The 27,343-nt window shown below is 43.0% G+C and overlaps 1 protein-coding gene across 1 annotated transcript in view; it reads left to right on the forward strand.

Annotated features, from left to right (window-relative positions):
• ABCA13 (ATP binding cassette subfamily A member 13) overlaps nucleotides 1-27,343 on the forward strand; it is a 2,655,493-nt gene that overhangs the window by 2,620,083 nt on the left and 8,067 nt on the right. Inside the window, exon 55 of the mRNA XM_085606362.1 lies at nucleotides 5,172-5,277. Within this exon, the coding sequence (XP_085462488.1) occupies nucleotides 5,172-5,277 (106 nt within the window). The remainder of the gene's footprint in view (nucleotides 1-5,171; nucleotides 5,278-27,343) is intronic.

Genomic DNA, 27,343 nt, shown 5'->3' on the forward strand with positions numbered 1-27,343 from the left:
GGAACAGAGGGCAGAAAGGCACAAAAAAAAAGAGGGAAACGAGTGGAACAGAGGACAGAAAGGCACAAAAAAAGAGTGGAAAACGAGTGGCACAGAGGGCAGAAAGGCACAAAAAAGAGTGGCGCAGAAGGGCACAAAAGACGAGAGGAGCAGAGGGCAGAAAGGCACACAAAAAACGAATGGAACAGAGGGCAGAAGGGCACAAAAACGAGTGGAACAGAGGGCAGAAGGGCACAAAAACGAGTGGAACAGAGGGCAGAAGGGCACAAAAACGAGAGGAGCAGAGGGCAGAAAGGAACAAAAAAAGAGGGAAAACGAGTGTAACAGAGGACAGAAAGGCACAAAAAGAGGGAAAACGAGTGGAACAGAGGGCAGAAAGGCACAAAAAACGAGGAAAAACGAGTGGCACAGAACAAGAGCGCACTGAAGCTGACGAGGAGGGAGTGGGAGGGGGGAGTGGGGGCGGGCGCAGTGGTGCGGGCCGCAGTTGTAAAAGGCAGGGAGAGGGTGAGATTGAGGAAGGGAAAGATAGGGATCAAAGGAAAAAACAAGGGGGTGGCAAATGGTGTGCACTTTGATGTCCTCAGTGGCTCACTGAGGACATCAAAGCAAGTGATCAGGCAGTGCTTTTCAGGCTGCCAAATGGTGCGCGCGCCCAGGGCACATGCACTGTATTTGGAGGCCTGAAAAGCACTGTTTGCACTTCCAAAACTCGCTTACTATAAGTCTCGCCAGAGCAGCGCTAAAGCGCTGTCTCAGACGAGACCTAAAAATCAGTTGCATTACAGGGTTAAATAAACTAGCCCTTCTGTGGGCGGACGTGCTTCAGAAGCGTATTTGGTTTCATTATCCCCCAATAAAAATGCCACACGGGGACCGAGGAAAATCACCCCTTATCTAAAAACACACGGTCATAAATAGCTCTAAATGAGACCTGCCTGCTCCGAATCCGTTGAGGGAATGAATGTAGTGTTTCAAGACGAATATAAGTCCCAGGCAGATGCTGACATGCACGCTGGGTGGAGCAGCATGCTGCCGACACGTCTCACCAGAAGCCTGTCTTTCTGCTCTCGGCCGCTTTGACCTCACCGGTTAACCCGGATACCTCGGAAAGACGGGCGACCGTGTGTTTTTAGATAAGGGGTGATTTTCCTCGGTCTCCGTGTGGCATTTTTATTGGGGGATAATGCCTGCAGAAGGGCTAGTTTATTTAACCCTGTAATGCAACACATTTTTCTGTGTAGTTCTCATGCTTGTCCATCGAGCAAGCATACCATGAAGTCCCATGTTGCCAATAACAGCCTACAAAATACTCCATGACACCTGCTCAAATGGGGTTTTATCTTTGAGGAGCATAGACAGCATCAAACAAGGAAATTACATTATTAACATAAACTGTTGTGTCATGTGGGGAAAAAAGCCATGCTTGTTGCTGCAGGTAACACATTGTTCAATCACCCCTGATAACTGAAAGGCAGGAACCTTGGAATATGTTTTAGCGCTGAAATGATACACACTCAAAAAGTTTGCTTTTTTAAGAATACTGCAATATTAGCTTACTTTCAAGAACTGTGGGTTTCACAACCTTTATCAAACCCCTAAGCAATTTGTACTATAATAGCAGCTAGTGTGTCAGAAAAGTTTTTTTTATAAAATTGGGAGAGGGGGGTATTGTATCTTATCTTCGCCTGAATCCTTACCTATTGATAGAGTTTCAATAGCAGTAAAATCCTGAAAGAAAAATTCTTCATTTAACACATTAATTTCCTCAGTATTAAGCAATGGAATGGAAATTTGGCAGATGTATCTTTCTAATTCTTCAGCAGGATACTCTAAATCTTCGATACATAATAATTGATAAAAATGCTGAAATTTCTTAAGAATAACAGAAGTCTAGTGGGTGGGGGAGGCGGGTTTTGTTGTTCTGCGTTCTTGTTGTTTAAGAAGAACAAATTATGTGAACTACATGATCATTTGTGGATTATTACTTGATTGTTCTTAACCATCCATGAAAACCTTAATAAAAATATTCCCTAAAAAAGAGAATATCAGAAGTCTGAGTAACATTACCACCATGATCATGTATGCTAATAGGGAAGGAGCTGATTTCTCTTTGATTTTTAAAAGCAAGAATGTGGACTATCAATTCCCTGTATCAAAATCCAAACTTTTATACAACAAATAGGTAGAGTCAGCCTTTCCACAAGAATGTCGATTGATGCAAGTCCAGCATGCAATCATAATAAAACAAATATCTCTCTCGTTACCTGTGGAAGAATAAATTGCCTTTGCATGTTCAATCTTAAGGGACATCAATGCAGCAAGGTCACTGCGATCCTGTATCTGTACTCCTATTTTTGCTGATGACAGATTTAATAGATGCGCCTCTGATTTAAGCTTTTAATGCATCCAATGTAATATAAAGGGGCTCAGTACTGATATTATATGTCATAAATCTCTCTAACAGACAGATCTATGTATTGCTGAAATAACATTGTCCATGCGTAGGTTATAATGAAAGGTAAAAAAAAAGGTATTTAGCCATAAACAGACCTAAAGGGGATATATTTGTGCAGTGAGACAGAATCACAATAACTATGTTATGCAAGTGTGCCTGTTGTTTTCCTCTATAAAATATTGTAGAATGGATTTTCTGATGCATTAAGGATGTTAGGAAGTATTGTGTATTAACATTGAATTTAACTTATGCACTGCTATTTGGTGATTATGATTAGTAGTACATCACATGTAAATATCACACTTTTCTTTTGCCATATTTATTTTCTTACATTTAATTTTCCATTCCACATAATTTCTAGGGGTGTGCGGAATTCTTATAATTTGTTTGTGTAATTCCATGAAATGACAGCAGATTCCATGAAATACAAATTTTGCACATTATTTGAGCACTTTTATATCATTTTTTTTTCATGAGGATTTATCACCACTATTTAAAACATACCAAACCTGGCAACGCTACTCCTTTCAGATCAGAAACACCACTGAAAAACATATCAGGGAATTCCAAATGCAAACCTATGAGAGGAGCTAGCCTCACAGCAGTGAGAAACCAAAAAGGCTGTTTGTCACTACCAGGACATGCCACACAATGAAGGCACATGTCCTACTTTTTACCTACACAGCACCCTGCCCATAGGGCTACATAGGGCCTATCTTAGGGGTGACATACATGTAGTAAAAGGGGAGTTTCAGGCTTGGCAAGTAACTTTAAATGTTAAGTCACCATGGCAGTAAACTGCATGTGCAGGCCCTGCAGTGGCAGGCCTGAGACACAGGTTTGAAAGGATACTTCTGTGGGTGGCACAAGCAGCGCTGAAGGCCCACTTGTAGCATTTAATTTACCAGCCCCAGGGATATGGGATACCACTGTACAAGATACTTGCAGGTAAATTCAATATGCCAAACAGGTCTAAGCCAATCATACAAAGTTCAAAGGAGAGAGCACATGCATTTTAGTACTGAATGGCAGGGGTAAAGTGCCAAGAGTCCTAGAGACAACAAAAATAGGTTGGAAAAAGATACAGGAGAAGGAAAAATGTTTGTGTACAATCCTGCAAAAAGGGCCAGGTCCAACATGTACCCAGGTTATATATTCAACTACCTATGATTATTACGCATCATTACACATCATTGTACCCTATTTCCTCTTTACAACTGCAACTTTTCACACTGTCTATTTTGAATAAACATTCTTGAAATTAAAAGTTTAAAACCCCACTAACACTAAGAGAAGAGAAAGGTCTCCCCTATTCATACTATTTTTCAAAAAATGAAATAAACCTGTTGATTCTCAGCACACCTTTGTATACAAGGCCTGGTGGGAACACCCACAGCACACCCATGGAGTACCCCTTTTATGCAGAGTAATGTGTTAAAAGACCCCATATTTACAAGGGCATGAATGTCAGGCAGGGTGACTTTATGTGTCCTTGTAAGTATGAGCAGGCTCACTGGGCCGCCGGTTGGTCTAAAAAAGTGATGAACCAGCGGTGCAATGGGGTTGTAAATGAGGCCCCCTGAGGTTTTCTCAGAGTACGATGTCAGGGGCACATGCAGAGGTCGAAATGGACACGATCTGGGGCCACGGCATGCCAATACGTTTTTGATTTACAATATACAGTTCCACTACTTTTTGTAAAAAGACAACCATACCGGAACAGTTTTTTTAATAGTTTTTAATATTTCTATTGACACGTACATGACAACAATTCTTCCCCAAATCAGACATTTTACAATTTGTTAGTTTCTTGATTCAAACAATCTGGAGACATGTTCTTGCAACACAGACTGTTGTCGTATTGTGACTTCAACTCGAGAAAAATCATCCAACTGTTATGCTGATATCCTTTTTATCCCCTTAAATGATAAGAGTAATTATAAACTTAGCCCATTCCCAAATCTATATTTTGCAATCCCCATTATGTCTTAAATTGTTTTTGCTGATTTTCTATCAGTGTATCTTATACTGTGTGTAATGCAAATTTAAAATAATGATTTACATATTCACAGTGATTTCTGTCACAGACTGTGACCTTGTGGCACTAAAAACACCCCTCACTATTCTCCACTGCTTCAAATAAGATTTAATTCTGTATCTCTTTGGTTAAACACATACCTCTGCAGTGCATTACCTAATAGAGGGTTCATTTTGTACCTATTTATTTTTCATTTAAGCTGCACATTATTTTAGATGTAGCTGCCTGAAGGTGAAAAACACGAAAAACTTGCAGAAATTAGTTTTTTTGCCACACCTTTTACCCCACCCCCACTGACCCTGCTCATTGCATGCAGTATCACAGTTCCCATCCTTTCTTCTAATGCTCTTCGACCGCTGGTCACATTGCATCCGAAAGGGAGTTTGCACTCGTGATTTGTGGCAGGTGAATCCTACCTCATGACAGAGGTGCGACTATGAACAATTCCAGTTTCTATACACCCCAGGTGGGTTCAAATCATGTAAGTAATTCACATTTCGGGGGGTGCAACTTGAGAATGGATGCAAAATGCAATGCACACATACTTTGCGATAGACCCAAAAAATGGTTACACCATTTTCTTCTATGATTTGTGTGGATCATGTAATCAGGTGCTTAGCTGGCAATTACTTTGTGTTTGTTGCCTGTCATGAATGTATGATTGCTCTTCCCTAGGTTTGGAGACGGCTATTCTGTGAAAGTGTGGCTCACCAAAGATGCCAATTCTTCCACTGCTGTTTCAGACTGCCTCAAACTACACTTTCCAGGGACACTTTTTAAGGTAGGAATGATGCTGTCCTTTCCATCAGTGATGCATTGCCTTCCAAAATGTTGATTTAATTTTGATTAACTGATCTAGGGATTTTTACATATCATTTATATAAGTCGAGCTTACATTAAGTGCTACATTGGTTGCAGGAGGAAATGGGTCTGGGAACATGTTAATCAAGATGTTTCTCAAACAGCCACCTTCTTGTGAAAAACAGCTCAAGCTAAGGTGTTGAAGCTTTGAGAAGTATTATGTGAGCTTCTAGAGAAGGCTTGAGGTTGTTTCCATTGTAAACCATCTCAGATTCAGTTAATTGGGTAGGTGCAAAGAAAACATATTCCAAATAAACTATATGGAAAAATAGTGTTGGGAAATAAATCCTCTGCTGGAAATCAGCTCTCGAAGCTGACTTGTCTGCTGTTTGCTGCTGGTTTGCTAAATTGATACCAGAAGCTTTCCTCGAAACAGAACCTGTCTGGACCAGGCTCATTCATTTGCACATAATCAAGCTGACCTGAGCAAAGCTGGCTAATTTATTTCTACTGTGCATAGCCTAGAGTAAGGGAAACATAATGTTACTGTCAGACTCTCAGCGCATCGCTTACCTGACCCAGCGACCATGGTCTTTTATAGCATTATGCTGTTTTAGAGAAAAGCCCCTGTTGAAGCGCAATTCATTCTGTATTCATAGGATTCCAGAATGTGGAATCGTGTTATTGGTTGTTAATGGCCTTCCAGAGTCTGGATGTTGAAGAAACAATTTGGCACCAGCAGCAGGGTATCAATCTAAATGTTTCTGTTCATTTGGAATTTCATACTGTAAGCATATATTGTATGTGCTGTTTGCTGACGTATGCTTTAATTATTCAGAGAGCTGTCAATATGAGGTAGTATTATAACACCAAAAAGAGTCACAGAGAAATATATTTGAAAATTGAATGATATGTGTAAGGCAGTGCATATTTTGTGTGGCATTTTCAATTTGTTTTTTACTCTACTGCTGGTGTTTATGGTCTCTGCAGTGGCTACTACATGATAAATAGCCCACAAACACGTGCTCTGATTATATGCAGACAGCCCGTGTCCTGTATGTCCTGTTATTATGGAGCACTGTTTTTTTGGGTTCCAAATTACCATGCTTGGCCCTCTGGTAGTTCAGCCTTTGATGTGCAGGGATCCTCTAATACACAGCCGAGTTGTACTGGCCCTTATAGTCAGAAAGTATTTGAGGAGCCCTTTAACAATCAAGAGTTCCTGATGGGATGTTGGAGAGTGGGGCAATTTTTGTGTTCTGATTCTATACGAGTGGAGTGGAGGGCCCCCCGTTGTCCTCAATTTCTCTCTTTGGCTCCGCTGTTTGTTGTTGATGCTCATCTAAAACTGTACCAGGTGCAGATGTGGGTGTGGAAGAGAGAAATATTATTCCCCACGTACACCTAAACATAAAATCCAATTTCAAATTGTTGTGTTGTCTAGCACCCTTCAGAAGGCAATATTTTTAATGAGTTGAAGTATTTAAACTTAAAACAGTAAAGAGTGATATTAAACATCCAAAAAACAAACTTACTTAATACTGGAAATCTATCTTGAAAAAAACAGTAGTGAATTTAGATTAATTGAGATTCAATTTGCACTTATTGCCTACAATTGTTTTATCAGTTTGAGGATATAATATATTGTCTCTGACCTTCACTGAGTGCCTTCTAAAGGCATACACACATTATTTGCCCCTATCAGGTCATGTCTGGGGGCACAACCTTGAGGGTGGTTTGGATCCCAATTTTTATACACATATACCAGGCAGGCGGTGTGGAACCACTGTCAGTGCCCTTTTAATGCATGGGCACACTAGGCAGTTTCCCGGGGGGCCCACAAGCATAGGGACCCCATGCAGACCAGAATTTAACACTGATTTTCTATTAAACCTTTTTATTCCTGTGAGAGGTTTTGTAGGCAGGGCCCAGTGCACTGCCTTGCCTAGGGGCCTATAATGCTGTGAGGCTGGCCATGACCACTGTCTATGTTTTCAGAACAGGTTTGGGCTGATTTCCTTTTAAATGTAATTTCCAGGCACAGCCTTTTCGCAAAGTGATAAAACAAGTAAGGGGCTGGCTGTCTCCATGCATGAGAACTCAAAACATAAGCATAATAAAATGCGAGTTATTTTTGCCTGGCTAGCAGTAATCTGAGACAGACAAAAGAACAGGCCATGCCTAGAAGCTTTCTCACCTTGAACAACAGAAACTGTAGTCTCACCTTTCATCCTATAATCGTACACATGACAGTGCTTAGGAAGAACTAATAAGCAGTCCTTTGCTAATAAGGACTTTATTGAATTTCTAAAGGTAGTGCTGTCTCCATCCATTTCCCTTCTTTGTCTACTTCTGCACCCTTGGGGCACAGGAATGCAGGCCATTCACTTGACCATTGTCTTGGGGAAGATATTGTGACCTCCATCTTGTCCAGTGCTAAACCAAGGAAATCCCAAAATGGATCCTACCGGCTCCAGCACTCAGACCAATTCCAACTTGACATAGTGCTGGGGATCCAAAGCTATATTTGCTGGAAACCACTGAAAACAGTCAATTGTGCTGGGAGGAACCAGTCCTGAAGATCTAAGGAGTTTCTGCCAAGGTAAAGGTGCCCCAGGAATATCTGCAGAGAAGTTTGCATTTTCATCTCTTAAGAGCTAGAACAAGGGGGACTCCTACCCAAAACAGACACAACCTTTTTGGAGGGAGGCTTGAAGCTACAGAATACCTGCTCCACCCACAATTCCAGTCTTGTGGTGCTCTTTAACAGCTTCAACGTTCAGGCGTGCCTAGCTTGAAAGTAAACCTTTTAGCAGGCCCTACCATTTTACCTCTCCAATGTCTCCAATGTCACTTGCAAGTCATCAAATATGTGTATCTTCTCTAGAACTTTTTTACATGCTTTACATACCAATATAGCAACATTGCATGTTTTTTTCTAATGATTTTCCCAGGGAGGATGTTTGTGGTCTTTTAACGTTTGCTCCATTTATCTAGTTATTATTTTTGTAACAGTTTTCTCCTCACATATATATTTCTTTAACTAATCTGGTTGGACCTAGCAGTTAATACTTTTGTATCTGCTATATATATTTTCTCTGACATCAGTCTTGCCTGTTGCTATAAAGAGTGATCCAGAGACTAATAACAAAAACACTTTATCTTTGTGAATTAGATGGATTGCAGCTCATTCACAGCTCTCATTCCCACTGTAGCCTCTTTTCCATTATAGAAAGCCAATGCCACTACAAATAAAGTTCTTTGCTGTGCCTGGGTGAAATTTACTTATAACCTTGCATAATTTTGTGAATTTCCCTTAACGCTTGTCACGTGAAATTCTCGAAAGTATGCCATGTGGAAGAATAACGCCACACAATATCAATTCAGAAGCATAGGAATATTTCCTGAACATGAGTGGATGTTCTGCATGACACTTGTGTTTTTGTGCTTTATTTTTGGTGTCAAATGCATCCTGATGTCCAAATAGAAGCGATTGTGCTAATATATCTATAGCAGGTTTTGCATTTTCCATAGGTTTTGTTATTTTACATAATTTTTGCAAACTCTGTCACTAGACCTGGAAGGATTAGGTGATGCTTCTTTGAAAGCCCTACATGGCAGGATGAAAGATAGTAATGTTACTTAAGCTGATTTTGCATTAGTGACTGTTTTGTGTTTTGTATGACATCTTAACTAAGCGTTGTCTGGGTCGAAACGTCGACGGCTATTCTGGGTTCAGTCTTAAATCTCCTGGTCCAAGTCACTAAGCCATTACGCTAGCTACCAGAGATAATGTGTTTTCTCTGACCAATTGTATATATGCTGTTTCACTTTGCATATATTCACTGCACCACGATCACGGAGCACCTAATGTCACTACATCTCTTGTCAACTGCCATTTTCCATTTTTCTGGCTTTGACAGCCCTGTATAAGTTTATAAATATCCATGGGAACTTCAATTCTTTTGAATAAAATACTACTACATGCATCTACTAAAGAGTGCTGCATATTAATATTATCTTTGTGTTCCTTCTTTTCTGAATTTGTATGCTCTAGTTAATCTAAATGATTGGTACATTTATGTCATATACTAAGCAACCACCTTTGATTAATTCTGCATTGTAAATATATTCTTGCTCTAACCCCGACGGAACTATTGTAGCTTTGTCTAATATATACCCAGGTTCTGAGGGATACATGGTAACCCCATTGTGGTTATGTTATGTAATAGTAACCGTGGCATTCAAGGTCACTGTCCAGAAGAAGGTAATTGTCAAATCCTTCTGTTTGTTAGGAAATTACATACACAGTGAATTGTTAGGGCTGCCCAAGCTGGATATTATGCCTAGCAAAGCTGAGGTAGCAACTTGGAGGAGTTTCCGGGGTGTAGATCCTGAAAAAATAGACTAATAGCCAGATGTACTACCACATTTTGCAGTTTTCAAACAGGAAATCAGCTTATTACCAACTCTCAAAATAGGGTTTGCCACTCGCAATTAGGACGGGGCGTCACAACACTCAAAACACTCATAGTTTACCACCTACTTCAAATAGGTGGGAAGCCACTCGCAAATGGGAAGGGGTCCCCTTCCGCTATGTGAATGTGTGCGAAAATATTTTTTACGAGCAGGCAGTGGTCCCAACAGCCTGCATTTAAAAAAAAGTGCTTTATTTACAAAGAAGTTACAGACATGGTGGTTTGCTGACCCCAGCAGGCCACCATCCCTGGGAGTGCTAGCCATTCCTAATTGGGTCGCAAATTACATCTGCCTCATAAAAATTAATGAGGCAGGCAATTTGTGACCCCATTAGGAATCACAGTGTCTTAGACACTGTTGTAAATTCCTATTTGCGAGTCGCAAATTTGCAACTTGCAAATTGATAGAGTCTTATATCCGGCCCTAAGTGCCTAAGAAAAAAAGCCTGCCAGGGAGGTGCCTAAGGATCAAGAGGAACCTACTCTCACAAGTTGCAAGTTGTAGAGAGACCAGTCCAAGAATATTGCTTTAAATACCAGAGATAGTTTCCCACATTCTTTAGCTTTTAGTGGGGACGTAAAGCAAAGGATGAAGGAGAACATGCAGGCTGTTCACCATCTATTGAGAAGATGCAGCCTTCTGGGATGCTCTAGGTGATTAGGAGCATATTAGTGATTTAGAGAGTTCCTTTTCAAATTGTCTCCTGTATCACTTTAGCTGGGCACCTTAAAATGACCAAGAGCAAGCTGGTGGGATTTTTGTACTGGCACAAGATGGTAGCCAAAGCAAAGACGTGCTCTTTTTCTGTGTAACCTACCAAGCCTGTGGCAAGCCATGGGGAGCTGTAAGTCACCCCTAATTCATCTTCCACTGACTGTGACTCCCTTTGAGAGGGTTGGGATAGACAATATTCTAAGAACTGCTCAGGGAAGTGTTCTTTTCTGGTGGTGGTTAATCATGCCACCACGTACTGTGAAGGCGTGCCTAAGACGGCAGGCACTGCCCATGGAGTGCCCAGTGCCGTGCTGAATATTTTTACATGGGTAGATTTCCCAAGTAGGTAGTCATAGATTATAGAACAAACCTCATGTCTACATACACACAAATGATGTGGCATGGGTGAATTTGAGGTAACTTATATGCTTTCCACCCATAGCCTTCCTAAACCAACTAGCTTACAGAAAGATTCAAAAATGGCAGGAAAAACATGAGTAAGAAGAAGACTTTAAGAGCCTTTGAGAGGGACACAGGATATCCGATTAAATGCCTGTTGTTCCCATTAAAAGAAAGTGCTACACGAAAAGCAGAGCATTTAAGGCCGTTTGAAGTTTGTTTGTGAAAAGTCCATTGCGTGATGTTCAAGGAAAACATGTCCGATCTAGTGGACTATGTGCTGGAAATAATGACCAAGAAGGCCAGCACCTAAGGGACGAATGAATAGATAACTGGTTTACTCTATAGCATACTATTTTTGAATCACTAAAAGGAGTGATTTTGCCTGGAACTGACTATAACACTATGCTTTCATGCCTGATGCTTACCACCAAGATGAGGGAAGAGAATATATATTTTCTCCATTTGATAAATAAATTCTGTCTGGACTTCTTATCCTGACTTTTTAACTAGGTCTGGCAGCTCCAGCCTTTTGGATGACCTAGTAGGATTAAGGGTTGCAGATCCTTGCACCAGTGAAACCTCGGGTCTGTAGCAGGGTTCTTAGACCATTTTGACAGGAGGTTTGAAATTGTGGTCAATAAGATTTCTCCTGCAACCTTGTGTGTAACTCCAATTTGCCATCAGCAGCACATTATCAACCAAAAGGCCCTTTTGCTTTACAGTGACTGAATCATAATCTGATTCACATTAACTTTTCGTGTTCTTTTTTTTTCCATAATTTTATTAACTTTTTTTCATATTCAGAGCCTGACTTAGATCTTGGCGGATGAGTTACTCCATAACAACGGTGACAGATATCTTGTCCGCCGAAATCTAAATCCTATAGGATATAATAGTTTTTCTATTTCGGCAAAGAGACATCTATCACCTTTGTGACAGAGTAACCTGTCTGCCAAGATGATTTAGAAGTTTCCAGTAGAATTACTCCGTCACAACGGTGATGGATATCCCATCCTCAGAAATATAAATCCCACAGGCTGTAATGGGATTTATATTTCAGTGGACAGGGCAACCGTCACCATTGTGACGGAGTTACCCGTCCGCCGAGATCTAATTCAGGCCCTAATTCCTACTTCCTGTGCAAGCAGAAATATTCTGTTTATTAATTCAGGCATGTTTACATTTTAATATGGTGACATTTTTTTATTTTACTATGGCCAAATGAAAATAGAATTTCCTACTTAGCAAACAATGAAATGAAAAACCAATGTATCCTAGGCTTTCTTTCGCGTGATTCACTTTGTACGCCTCAGGTTTTTTCATGCAGTCAACCAAAGGTCAACATGTTTGCAAAACATCGGTCTGTATGTAGGCTGTAGAACACTAACTAAATGTGAATAAAATGTGACCTTGGCTTGCCTAGTAGAGGGTGCAGTGCCTGAGAGTGCTTGGTGTCTTCTTTAGTTAACATGATTACTTTTTATGTTATCTCTATTCAAGATCTCCCCTGTAAACCATACAAGTAACCTTTCTTTGTACACAAAGACACCATGCTTGCTACAGTAAAACCTACATAAACCAATATTGTAACATAAATTGTAGGTGCTTATCTGTAAAGTTTATTTTTCAAAGAAATCCAGTAGCAGTCAAAGTAATCGGAAATGTTGATTTTCCCAGCTTTAGCGCATAGCAAAAGTAAACATTTATAAAGGACATGGAGGCCAGTATAATATACAAATATCATTTATTACTGTCTCCCATCACTGTCTCCATCACATGTAAAGAAAAAAACACAAGAACGTTAATATGCCATGTCTGGTATGTAGGACATCCGCTTCCTTTTGGCAGCATCTTTACTGTGCAACCTGAGGCAATGCATCACGTCAGTACTGCAAATGACAGCGAAGGAGAACTGGGTCAAAATAACAACAGAAAAACAGCCGTAGGAACATATAACACCAGTCATGTACACCGTCCAGGGCACATCATGCGAGAAGTAACATGGAAATGGAAAATTGTGTGAAAGGACTCCAAGCTAAAGAGCATCACACGAGAGGTCTCTGATTCAGAGAACATTGTGCAAGTGAGGGGGCCAATAAGCAAAAAAGACACATAGCAATAGGAGATTTGGCTATGCACAAGGCAATTGTAACTCATAATTGTAACTGACTGCATAAACCTCAAAGAATTAAATAAGAAGGATGGTACCAAGGACTGGAAAAAACAAGAGGCATAAAAGAGAGACATAGCGATAAAGCGTAGTCTTTAGCGAGATACATTATGTTGCTGATAGGTAAACAAATCAAGATGAGTACAAAGGTGAAGTGAATGGACGAATTGGTTAAAACCTAGAAAAAACACAAATGGGTGTCACGTTGTAATAAAGCATCAAGAAAAATCCTGGCACTGGATAGTGGATGATAATAAATTAGAGAGAAGGATAGCCAAGCTTTAGAGTATAACAAAAACTAGAAACCGACGAGTGGACAATTGTTGGGTGGCCTATCACCAGAGAGTATAATATCAGCCATTGGAGAATGGCATGTCTCATTGTAAGATAAGTTACCACCCAACCTTTCGAGTTTTGGATGGGTAGCTTTATGATACCATACAGGGAGAGTAGGATGGCCTCTCCTGGCCAACTGTAAATAAATGAATCATGCCCTAAGCCTGGGGCTAGAGGTTAGTTTGTACCTCAACAATTGCATTTCCCTCCTTATAGGTGTCCCTATAAATTAATAGTACAGTGTCATTTGCTCTGGACATGGCTGTTGAAGCCATATTTTTTTTTGCAAAAACAATTTTTATTGCATATTTTCAGTTACAATTACCTTTCGTTAATTACCCTCATGCTGATGGACATATCCGACTTCCAGAAATCAATGTGTTATATGATCTAATTCGCTGTCATCCAGATATTCTTCACCCATCAGCACTCCTATATGCATATTCACCCTCCCCCCCCATGTCAGTGTGCCATAATACAAGGTACAAGGACGGTTCTCTCTTTTTAAGTTGCTGTGTTGTTGGTTGTGGGCTACTCCCCACTTCAATAGTCAGGCTCAGTTCTGTAAGTAAAAGTGGTGTACTCGTTCCATCGCTTGTCTTCTACCTGGTACATCTCTATTACTGCGCTTCCGCAGGCTGCTCCACTGTATCATCGTCCCCTACTTCATCCGTTACCCACCCTTGGAGCTCAACCACTAGTGCCTCCCATGCACGTGCCATGTCCAGCGCCTTTTCATGGTTCCCCCGCAGTGCTAACTGTAGCCTGAACATGCCCTCACTACATGCCCATTTGGTGAAAGTCGCTCTCCATCTTGCAAAGCTGGGACCAACTCTCGATTTCCAGTGCAGGGTGATTTCTCTTTTGGCCATAACTAGCCCTAAATCGCAAAACTTGCTCGTAATTTTTGTGCGCGGAGTGTGGGGAAACCATAGCTGCAAACAAACTCCCAATTCCACCTCCAGGTCCCGCCCTGTCACCTGGTTTAAGCAATCAATAACCTCTTCCCAGTAGCGACTTAGTGACCCACAGGACCAGAACATGTGTTTGAAGTCAGCCCCCTCCTTCCCACACCGAGGGCATTGCGGTGTAGGGCCCCCGAAATACTTAAATAATTTAGCTGGCGTCAAGTATGCCCTATGCAAGGTGAAGTACTGCACCAATTGAAACCGGGCATTACGTGTGCTCTTCCAGGCCCGTCTCTGTAGCTTGGGCCACGTCAGTGCAGGGATAGGTTTCCCAATATCCATTTCCCATTTGTCCTTTAGAGCGTTCAAAGGGGCTAGGTGTTCTGTCGTCAGTCTCCGGTATAGGCACGTAATGGCCTTAATTGTGCCCGCTGCCATGACCACATATTGACATCCTGCAGCCGTCTGGGGTTCCGATAGTCCCGCGTTCCAGTGCTTCTGGAGACCTGCCACCAGGGCTGCGTGGAGTAGATAGTCTCCCCTCGGGATCCCAAAGGAGTCCTGTAGCTCCTGGAATGGCTGAAGCACTCCATTTAGGTATAGGTCCCCCACCATCTGTACCTCGAGGCCTTCCCAGTTAGCCAATCCCGACCAATCCCCTCCATGCGGGAGGGCCGTGCACATGCCTAATGGGATCTCTGGGGCGTAAGGGTGAGCAATGCCGGCCTTCCGTAGGCTTCGGTCCCAACACAGCCGGAGCGTTCGCTCTTCAAGAGTTAATTGTGACAAATCGAGTCGTTGTTGGAAGACAATAAAGGAAACCACATGGCGCGGGATCAGTCTGCCCTGTGGGCCTTCCGGGCCTCTAAACTCCCTAGCCACCGCCAGCGTGAGCCATTGTAACTGGGCAGCCAGATAATATCACACGAAGTCGGGTACTGCCAGCCCACCCTCAGCTCTGTTCTGACTCAATACTTCACAAATCAGTAATGTGTCATCTCGTTACATTTGGAGCTGAATTACATTTATCATAGCTCAAGAAACTAAATTTGAGGCGATACAACATCCACCATTTGATTAAGCGATATTTATTTATTTACAACAATTCGTATAAAAGTTCGGCGCATGGTTGCTCCAGAGGGAACGTGCATAAGGTAAGGGTGCTGAGAAGTGAGTGTGTGAAGAGAAAGTTCTCAAGGGGCAATAGAAGAATTAAGATAAGTTACAAATTAGACGGTTTACAATTCACCGTACAAGGTGTCCTGGTCACGTATCAATAAATAAAGTCACAATTTTCAGTACAGAATCCAATTCATATTTTAGCACGTAGGGTAAGAGACGTGTACCAGGCTCATTCGTAAGGGGGTGTCGACGTTTCGACCCGTCTTAGGGTACTGCGGTAATTTGATGCCTTGACCATGCGGGTCTTCTTCAGGACAACAAGGAAGGAGGGGCAACCTGACGGAGTCCTCAACTTGACTTGGGGGTCTAAAAAGGGGGGGGGGGGGTGTAAGTTAGATGATCAGGATGTGCATAGCTAATTTAATTAACACCTGCCAGAGCGGGTGTATGCTTACCTAGCGTGAATCCAGGAAAGGTTCAACCATGAATCAATAGTGGCAATAATTCAAAAACCATGTGTGTGGTCCACAGACACTGGAACTGAAATTAAACAGAATTGGACAGTGTGAGGGCCAAGTCGGCGATCTATTCGCTCAGATGCGCGGATGGGGGCATAAGATTGAATAAAAATTCACAATACCTGCAACGCAGACTCAATCCGTTCAGCAGTGTATCACAGGGAACCAGTTTGGGCATCACAAATCCCGGACAAGGGCCGTTCTGTAACGCGGACTCAATCCGTTCGGCAGCGTGTCCTAGGGAACCGGGATTCAATTACGGCATCTCATTTGCAGGCCGCTGGCCGTTCTAAGGGGAAACCAAGGTGAATGATATGGGTACCAGTTGGCCAGCGTCGTGAGCTAAGAACTTAAAAGGTCTCCCAGCGTTCTTACCTGCATCTAATGCAGAGCGTGTTCCCGTGGCGTCTCAACCGGAGGAACCGGGGGCGCATGCGCTCTGAGTATATGAAGCGCACCGGGTAACCGTGCACGTCGTGACGGTGCGTCGTTAAGAGAGTCAGAGTAGAAAGACTCACCGGGGCAATACATCTGTAGTTCCAACGGGGTTTGTGATGTCTATCTATGGATCATAATCTATAGTACCAGGGGTTGGACACAATTGGAATGATGATTTAAAAACAAACAAAGGCAGTATTCCGAGTTCAATAGATTAATCGGCACACAGTCTTACCGATTACTGTCATGCAACAATGGATCCGATATAATGAATATACAGTTCATGAAGTAACAACATTTCCAAACTTACAATGAATGAATATAACCTAACAGACAATAGAACAATAGTTCCAACGTATATACAATATAAACATACGTACAGTTAAACATAACATAGGCAGTCAATGTAAGGGCCAATTTGTACAGTGTAGACCGGTTGGGATTAGGGGCAGTAGATTAGCAGAACAGGCCACATTTCAGTGTACATGAAGCAGTGGATTAGCAAACAGGCCACATTTCACAGTGTACATCAGTTGTCGTCATGAATAATATACCAGTGGTGAGAGATTAATGCCAAGGATATACTACCCAGTACTCATAATGGAAATCTGTCTATTAATCTCCTCCAACTCGTTCAATCCTCTATGGATAGTGTCCAAGGAGTCTATCCATCTGCATTCCCTTCTGTTAAGTGTGATACTGAAATCCCCTCCCCTGGGATTAGGTTTGATCTTTTCAAGAACCCACCATTTTAAACTGTCAGCTGCATGGCCAAACTTCGTAAAATGGTCAACCAAGGGTGCTCCCACTGTTTTACAGCGTATACGGCTGCAGTGCTGAAGGATGCGACACTTAAATTTTTGAGTTGTCTGTCCCACATACATGAAGTCACACGGGCAAACAAGTGCGTATATGACGCCCGATGAGTTGCAATTACTGAAACCCTTCAGTGTGTGTACCTTTTCATGGTGTGTAAACGCATTCATTTCTTTGGTCAAAGGGCAAGCTTTGCAGGAACCACATTTATGGTGTCCCGTGGGAGACGGAACATCCCATAAAGTGGTCTGACCGATATTGGGGGCATAGGTAGTAACGATTTGACCAATTGATCTCGTATGTTTTTCCCTTTCTTGAATGCATGTAAGGGGATTGGTGTGTTACCCAATTCGTCGGACACTAGGTGCCAATGTTTATTGACTATCTTTTTGATCTCATTGCTCTTTGTACAAAATGTCGTGACACATACTAAGCGATCTTCCTTAAGGATCTCCTTAGACTTAGGGATCAAAAGAAATTCCCTGTGGTTGTGCCATGCCCTTTTTCGGGCTTTTTTAAGGAGCCTTATAGGGTAGCCACGTTCCACCAGCCGTGCTAGAAGTCCGGCAGACTCATCAAAAAAGTCTTCTTTCTTTGAGCAATTCCTACGTAACCTCAGGAACTGTCCAAAGGGTAAGTTGTCTCTGAGGTTACGAGGATGGTGGCTCGAGTAACGAAGTAGAGTGTTCCTTTCACTGCTTTTTCTGTAGAGATTCGTGTGGAGTTTGCCCTGCTCAGATATTATAAGGATGTCAAGGAAATTGATCTTTTCTCTACTGTATTCCATGGTGAATTGTATATCGGTCGAACATGTATTAAGCCACTGATGGAATCTTTGAAGGTCCTCCACATCCCCACGCCAAATGATGAACACGTCATCAATATATCGTCGCCAGAGTTCAATCTTCGCCCTATAAGGGTTGAGATCGCTAAGGACATATAGTTGTTCATAGTTACTCATATAAACAATGGCCAGATTCGGCGCAAAGCTAGCCCCCATTGCTACGCCCTTTGTTTGATTGAAAAACTGTCCCTGAAAGTTAAAATAATTCCTGGTCATTGCAATCTCAAGGAGTTTGATAATGAATTCTGTGGGAACTGGGTGTGGGGCCGGTCTCGTGTCAAGGGCCTGTTCCATACATATCAATGCCTGGAGTTGGGGGATGTTGGTATATAAGGCAGATATGTCCATGGTCGCAAGTATTTGGGCGTTGGAGTCAAAAGGGTAATCATCCACTAATTGAATGGTCTGCATGGAGTCCCTTAAATAGGTGGCAGTGTTCTCGGCTAGGGGTTTCAAGAAGACATTGATATATTTGCATAGGGGCTCCAGAATCGACCCGCAACCGGAAACTATTGGTCTTCCCGGAGGGTCTTTCATCCGCTTGTGTATTTTGGGGAGGGTGTAGATGGTGGGTAATCTGGGATGTTTATTATTTAAATATTTGTACTCCAGTTTACTCAAAAAACCCTCATCCAGGCCATCTTTTGTGACTTTACTTATCAACTTCCCTATGTCCTGCGTGGGATCTTTTCTAAGTCTAGAGTAGTTGCCTTCCACAGTTAATTGTGACTGGATCTCCTTCTTATAGTCCTCTGTATTCTGCAGGACAATGGCACCCCCCTTATCAGCGGGTTTGATTACAATATTGCCATTTGTCCTCAAAGATTCTAAAGCATTCCGTTCCTCTTTGGTTATGTTATAACTAACATATTGTCGTTTAGAGAGGGCAGTACCCACATCCCTCATCACCACTTGTTCATAAGCCAGTATTTTATGTGGTACAGTGTGTGTTGGGGGATTAAACTTGGATGGAGGTCGGAGGCCACTGCCAGAGAACACAGGTTTATAAGGAGTTTTGAGGAAAAACTGTTTCAGCCGGATTTTCCTAAAGAATTGATGTAATTCTAGTTTTAAGTTGAAATCATTGGGCATACATGTGGGGACAAATGAGAGACCTTTGGAGAGAATTTCCTGTTCATTGGGAGTGAGCACATGGTCCGATAGATTGACTATGGGGACTTGGCCCTCACACTGTCCAATTCTGTTTAATTTCAGTTCCAGTGTCTGTGGACCACACACATGGTTTTTGAATTATTGCCACTATTGATTCATGGTTGAACCTTTCCTGGATTCACGCTAGGTAAGCATACACCCGCTCTGGCAGGTGTTAATTAAATTAGCTATGCAACATCCTGATCATCTAACTTACACCTCCCCCCCCCCCTTTTTAGACCCCCAAGTCAAGTTGAGGACTCCGTCAGGTTGCCCCTCCTTCCTTGTTGTCCTGAAGAAGACCCGCATGGTCAAGGCATCAAATTACCGCAGTACCCTAAGACGGGTCGAAACGTCGACACCCCCTTACGAATGAGCCTGGTACACGTCTCTTACCCTACGTGCTAAAATATGAATTGGATTCTGTACTCAACATTGTGACTTTATTTATTGATACGTGACCAGGACACCTTGTACGGTGAATTGTAAACCGTCTAATTTGTAACTTATCTTAATTCTTCTATTGCCCCTTGAGAACTTTCTCTTCACACACTCACTTCTCAGCACCCTTACCTTATGCACGTTCCCTCTGGAGCAACCATGCGCCGAACTTTTATACGAATTGTTGTAAATAAATAAATATCGCTTAATCAAATGGTGGATGTTGTATCGCCTCAAATTTAGTTTCTTGAGCTATGATAAATGTAATTCAGCTCCAAATGTAACGAGATGACACATTACTGATTTGTGAAGTATTGAGTCAGGACCATTGTTTGTTGTACTAATTCTATTCCCAGGTCCCTGCCTTTTGGGAAAACCCCATTTTTTGCAATGGGCACCCTCAGCTCTGGGCCGTCGTAGGGTGGCCAGCGCCACCCGCCTCCTGCCAGTTCCCCAGGTAAAGCCCGTAACCATGGCCGTGAGCTTGCTGAATAGCGACGCCGGTACCCAAATAGGGAGCGTACGGAAAAAATACAACAGGCGTGGGAGCGCCACCATCTTCAGTAACGCCACCCTCCCCGCCACCGAGAGCGGAAGGGTGCTCCAGAATCCGATACTGCCAACCAGGCCCCTGATTGCCCTACCCACGTTCCCTTCCAACAGACCGTGCTGGGTGTGATAAATGTGTACTCCCAGATACGGCAGACAACTGTCCTCACAGCGTATTGTTCCCAGGGAGGGGGGAGTCCGCCCATGCTGTGTTATGGGGTATACACAAATCTTGCCCCAGTTAACTTTCAGGCCCGACAATTGAACAAAGTCCTTGAGTAGAGCCTTGGCGCCCCGGAGGGTCCCATCCGCGTCAGCCAGGAATAGCAATAAATAATCCGCGTAAAGGGAAATATAATGGATTTCCCCCCTTAATATTAGTCCGGCATAGGCGCGTCCCATTCTTGCATGAGACGCCAGGGGCTCAAAAGCCAAGGCAAACAGCAAGGGGGATAACGAGCAGCCCTGTCTTGTTCCCCGTCGCACTGGATAGGGAGCTGATATTGTGGTCCCCGTCCGCACCCTAGCCACAGAGTTGGTGTATAGCAATCTTGTCCATCGCACAAACCCATCCCCCAGTCCGAACTCCTGCAGGACCCTAAACAAGTAAGGCCACTCCACACTATCAAAGGCTTTTTCAATATCTACAGATAGTGTCAAGGCGGCAGGGTATTCAGTGCAGTCCACCTCCATAACCCGCAGCAGGCGCCGGATACACGTCGACGTGTTACGTCGAGGGATGAACCCAGCCTGGTCGGGGTGTATCAGAGTGGTCATATGATCCAACAGCCGCGTGGCTAAAATTTTGCTCAAGATCTTATAGTCCCCTGTTAGCATGGAGAGTGGGCGGTAGGCCGTCCAGGCACCCGGGTCCCCTCCTTTTTTCAGGAGAGGTATAACCAGTGCCTCGCGCGTGGAAGCGAGCAATTGTCCTTCCTTCCAGGCTTCCCTGTAGACGGATTGTAATTGCGGGGCAAGCAATTCCACGTAGGCTGCGTAGAATTCCACGGGAAGCCCGTCCGTCCCCGGAGTTTTCCTACGAGCCATATGTTTGATCGCCGTTCGGATCTCACCTAGCGATATGTCGCCTCCCAACTCCTCCTCGCAGGTTGGATCCAGTCTCGGTAGTCGGGCCGTTGCCAGGAACTCCTCCAATTCCCCGGGAGCGTCCCGCATGGTGTTAGTGTACAGGGCGGTGTAATATGTCAGGAACTGATCATTGATCTCTCTCTGAGAGTACACCACTGTTCCCTCCCCGGTGGTCAGAGAGAGTATGGGGGAGCCGCGCGCGGTGGGGCTCGCCAGCCAGGCCAAGAGTGATCCAACTTTGTCCCTTTCTGCATGTGCTCTGGTGAGGTATGCCTTGTAATCAAAACAGCGGAGCCGTTCCACTTGCACTGTCATTCGCTCGCGCGCAGCAACCACCTCATCGTGGGATTTCTCCCCCGTGTGATGGGCCCTTTCCGTTGTGCACAGCGTGGTGTCCGCCTTCTCTATGTCTCCCAATATTGTTTTCCGGACCCCAGACGTGGAGGAAATACTTATCCCTCTGATGACCGCCTTGAACGAGTCCTATTCCCATGCTCTCCGCGACGCTGTCCCCGTTTTCTCTGCAAAATAATTTGTTATTCCATCGCGAACCTCCGCTTGGAAGACAGAGTCCTCCAGCATCCGTGGGTTTATGCGCCAGGTGGGTATCGCTTGACGCTGCCTGCTCCATTGTGCTATAACCAAACAGGGGTTGTGGTCCGATATGGTTTTCGCCAGATATTCGCTATGGCGAATCAGAGCTTGTACGTCTGAAGAGCACAATATGCTATCCAGGCGCACATGCAGCTCGTGCGGGGTGGAATAAAAGGAGTAGTCCCTTTCCGTCGAGTGATGCTCCCGCCATGTGTCTTCCAACCCCCACGCAGTCTGCCAGTCCCGTCTACTTCTAGCCGCCCGATGTATTGCTGACTGGGCAAGGGGGGGATGAGATCTATCCAGGTGGACATCAGTGATGGCTGTTGAAGCCATATGCAGTCGAAACGATCATATCTCAGACTCCCAAAGAAATGGTTTCACTTCTCATTATCTATTCTCCAAAAATGTCATACCTAACAACTTTGAAACCAGTCAAAGTAAATGTTTACAATCCAAGTCACCTAATAATATCTGTTAACAAAACAGGGTGCTCTTTTTCTGTATAGGCTCCTAAACAATTTAATTCTCTACCATTTGAAACAAAAATATCTTCTTCACTGTGGGCTTTAGGTAGAAGGTAAAGGTGACTAGGAGGTTCTAAAGACTGACATCAAGGGACATCTTGGGGTGGTTGACACATTATTATGGTTTCAAACAAAAATAGGGAATACTCCCAATCGACAGAGAAACTGTCTATAGAATATTGGCACGTGGAGCGAAAGAAGAAATAATCTTTCTTAAGAAGACCTCTCACTCACCAACCTGGTTGGTGACATGCTTCATCATCGAGGTCCCACCCAGATAGCCGAGTGCCATCCGGGTGTGCTGCGACACCTGACTACAGTGGAGCGGGTTTTTTTTGGATGAAGGTGAATAGTGAATTTAGATAAAAATTGGCCAGATTTAACCCAATTGAAAATAGTTTTATTTCAGGGTAATTTGGACAATAGTTAAAAAGTAGTGAAGATACCAAAAAAGGTTAAATTGACCTACGGTATCTAATAATCCAAAAAAGGAAGTGAAAAAATTAAAGGTCTACATGTTTCAACCATCTGTAGCTATTGCTTAGGTTTTCGTCAGGACCATACAACGTGACCTGGGTCACGTTGTATGGTCCCTGCCCTCGGTCAGTGATTGAAACCTAACCCGCTACTCACGGTTAGGAAAACCTTTCTTCAAGTCGTCGAAAGGAAAAGCCTACTGAAATTGCTCAAGGGTTTAACAGTGGATGAAGATACGATCTTGGTTAGCCTAGACATTGAAAGTCTCTATACTAGCATCCCACAAGATGACACCCTGGAAGTACTGAGAAGAGCCCTGGATATGGCAACATGGACATATAGAACACCTAAAAGTTTCATACTAGAATGTGCCAGACTAGCTCTCAAAAAGAACTTCTTTGAATTTGAGGGGAGTCTGTTCCTACAGATAGGGGGCACTTCGATGGGAAGCACTTTCGCTCCTAGTGTAGCGGGGCTCTATGTCTTTGATTTTGAAACTAAGTACATATTGACAAATCACAATCCCTTTCGGTCACATATCATTTTTTGGAAGAGATATATAGATGATGTCCTTGCCATTTGACAAGGACCGAGAGAAACCCTAATTGAATTTCTACACTGGATTAACACCTGTGATAACAACCTCAGGTTCACACACAATGTGGACCCCCAGACGATGATCTTTCTAGATGTGGTTATCACGAAAGAGAATGGCCGCTTGGAAACTAAGATTTATCATAAACCAAGTGCAAAGAACAATCTGTTAAGATTTGAGAGCTTTCACCCCAGAGCCCTGAGGGAGAATTTACCATATGGTCAGTTTTTGAGACTACGCAGGAATTGCAGTAAGACCATTGATTATCGGAGTCAGGCCTTGGATCTGACACACAAACTTACTGAAAGAGGTTATCCAGAAAGAATTATCCAGAAGTGCCAAAAGCGAGCAAGGAATCAACCGAGAGAAATTCTTTTGGAAGATAAAAATCTCCCAGGAAGTGAAATTCCCCTAACTTGTGTAACGACATACAATACAGCATCTAACATGATGACGAAGTCTATTAACAAGCATTGGTCAATAACACTGGCAACCTGCATTGGGAAAAGCCCCTATTCTCGTTCAAAAAAGCAAGGAGCCTAAAAGATACTTTGGTGAACACCCGCCCAATAACAACTGGGAAGGCGAACCCACCAACTGTACTGAATGCTTGGGGACTGCCAGACGTTGTAGGCCACTATTCTTGTGGTAACCGCAGTGTCTGCCATTTGACCAGTAACACTAAAACTTTGGATTTGGAACAAGGCAAAACTTGGACCCAAAGGATACACACGAATTGCAATAGTACCAACGTGGTCTACCTGATTAAATGCCCGTGCAACCTAAGATATGTTGGCATGACAACAAGGAAGATAAAACAGAGAATTTGCGAGCATCGTAGGAACATCAGATGCAAAAGGGTCACGACTAAGCTAACTGAACATTTCCTTGAAAAAAACCACACTACAAATGATATGCGATGGACTATCATTGAACAAATAAAATCTGGTTGCAATGTACAACAGAGGCTGTTTGAAAAGGAGCAAAGGTGGGTTTATAGGCTATCAACTCACACCAATGGCCTTAATGAAAATATTCCTTGGAACACAGTATTGACAAGATGAGTATGTACTCTCCACATGGTTACATTGACTTATCCCTTCAGTGTCCTGTTCATCTGTTGTTAAAAACCTGGCTGTTCCATACCGTTTTATTCTAAACCTTATTCATCATAGCCAGAATCCATTTAGAGTACGTTAATGGTGATAAGATTGGGCAGCACTTCTAGATCATATAAGTGTTGAGCCATATAACGGAGGTATTTCGAACATGTCAGTGATCAGCTTTATTGACATCTAACTGTGATCCATTTCACCCTTCGCATTTCTTTCATAGGAGTTTTATCCCGTAACATAAGAAGTTACTCCTTCTTTTATCATGGAAGGAGCGAGTTGAACTTTATTATTTCACCACTTCCTTGTCATTGCGTGCTCACGTAAATCACATAGCCAGCACGCCAGCGTTTATTCTAAACCTTTTCCATCATAGCCAGAATCTATTTCGAGTAGGTTAATGTTGATAAGGTTGGGCAGCACCTCCAGACCATATAAGTGTTTAGCCATATAACGGAGGTGTTCTGAATGTGTCAGTGAATAGCTTCATTGACATCTAACTTTGTTTCATTTCACCCTTCGTATTTCTTCCAAAGGAGTTTTTTCGTAACGTAGAAGTTAACCCCTTTTTTATCGTAGAAGGAGCTAGTTGAACTTTATTATTCCACCACTTCCCTGTCATTGCGTACTCACGTAGCTCACATGGCTTGCACGCCAGCGTCTCCCCACGTGACCCGGAATTACCGTCTTCAAAGAGAGGCTCCGACCGGGTCTCTGCTATTCCACCGGGAACTTGATTGATCACCACTAGGTAGAAACGCGGGCAGTTTTGAATTTCTGAGTGAGTACGATGGTAACACAGGGGCTTTCCAAGCCCGCTGGACACCGCTATATTTTCTCTATCTAGATTTGGAAATTACAAATTGTGTGATCACGTCTCCCATGAGGTGCGCAAACACCGCTCTCTAAGTAAGCACACTTGCCCTCTCCCTCCTTCAATTTTGAACGTTGGTTTATTTCACTTTTTAGATTTCCACCATGCTAAGCGTTCTGGATAGTCACTTCGTTTTAGCGGCACGCCCACCGCTTCGAGTGAGGTTGTGTTTTTTACCCACCACTATATTTTAGTTTCAAGTGGGTTCACTTTAACCAGGGCTATCGGGATATTTCCCGTTTTACCCCTGGTTACACTGGTGCACTAGTACAGTTGTACTCTTATTAGAGTACTTTGACGCCCACTCCTTTGAGATTCGTATGAGTGGGTATGGAATAGATGTGTATGGCTCATGTTCACTACTAATTAAGGTGTGTGACTTCAGACCGCTTCTATTAAATTTGCTTTTGATTGTGTGAGTCCATACCCTCACCATTGGTGAGGTCCGCTTAGTGCTGCACGACTGTGTTACGCACACCAAATTCTATTGGCAACAAGTATGAGCACTGATTCAGCGAATAGAGTGACGATTATATGTTTTATATGTTTGTCCTATGTTCGTTTGTTTTTCACTACAGATTTTTCCTTTCGACGACTTGAAGAAAGGTTTTCCTAACTGTGAGTAGCGGGTTAGGTTTCAATCACTGACCGAGGGCAGGGCACACCTTAGTGAGTGTGCACCACCCAGGTCACGTTGTATGGTCCTGACGAAAACCTAAGCAATAGCAACAGATGGTTGAAACATGTAGACCTTTAATTTTTTCACTTCCTTTTTTGGATTATTAGATACCGTAGGTCAATTTAACCTTTTTTGGTATCTTCACTACTTTTTAACTATTGTCCAAATTACCCTGGAATAAAACTATTTTCAATTGGGTTAAATCTGGCCAATTTTGATCTAAATTCACTTTTTACCTTCATCCAAAAAAAACCCGCTCCACTGTAGTCAGGTGTCGCAGCACACCCGGATGGCACTCGGCTATCTGGGTGGGATCTCGATGATGAAGCATGTCACCAACCAGGTTGGTGAGTGAGAGGTCTTCTTAAGAAAGATTATTTCTTCTTTCGCTCCACGTGCCAATATTCTATAGACAGTTTCTCTGTCGATTGGGAGTACTCCCTATTTTCGTTTGATACTATATTGATTAGGGGACTGGGAGTAACCCCCTCCAATGTTCACCAATTGTGAGAATCCCTTTCTCTCCATTTTGTTCTGAACATTATTATGGTTGTCAGTCAAACAAACCCAATATAGGCCCTGTGAGGAGCATCCCTGATGTCTTTAGGAATGTTACTCTTTACAATTCTGCTAAGCACTTTACCAGAGGTCCGTGTCCTCTTAACCACTGAGAGGAGCTCTTCTATGTTCCTGGAATTCTTAGTGACTAAATCTCCGAGTCAAAGCCCAACTGTGGTGGTTGAGGCCTTTAACTTCTGATGTCCCAGGGCGCAACTTAGTATGGATCCTGAGCAACTGGGCCAAGTATCCGTTCCGCACTTGAATCTCAGTGGTAGAAGTAGTGGAGCAGTCAAAGGCTCCCTCGTAGGGGAAGTGTAGATACAGTTCAATGAACATGACACATAACTCAAAGTGCACACAGTATTGTCAATAAATCAATGTCTAGTCAAATACTTGCTTTCATAAGAAAAATAAGTGTTTTATTTCTAACTCTATACAATACAAAGGAATAACGAGATTCATTAGCAGCAACACATTCCCCTTGAGGTTGGGTCTCCAGCGTTGTTCAGACAACTGTCCCACCCTCTTCCTTGTAATTTGGTTGGATTTATTTCCCATTCATTGGTGGCTTTATCCAGGGAATGCCTTATACTAGGCTGCGCTCAGGAGTTTGTTCCCCTTTGGCACTTTAAGAAATCTAAGAATTAGC

Source organism: Triturus cristatus, chromosome 5_2 (genome assembly GCF_964204655.1).
Source record: "Triturus cristatus chromosome 5_2, aTriCri1.1, whole genome shotgun sequence".
In the NCBI taxonomy this organism is placed as follows: domain Eukaryota; kingdom Metazoa; phylum Chordata; class Amphibia; order Caudata; family Salamandridae; genus Triturus; species Triturus cristatus.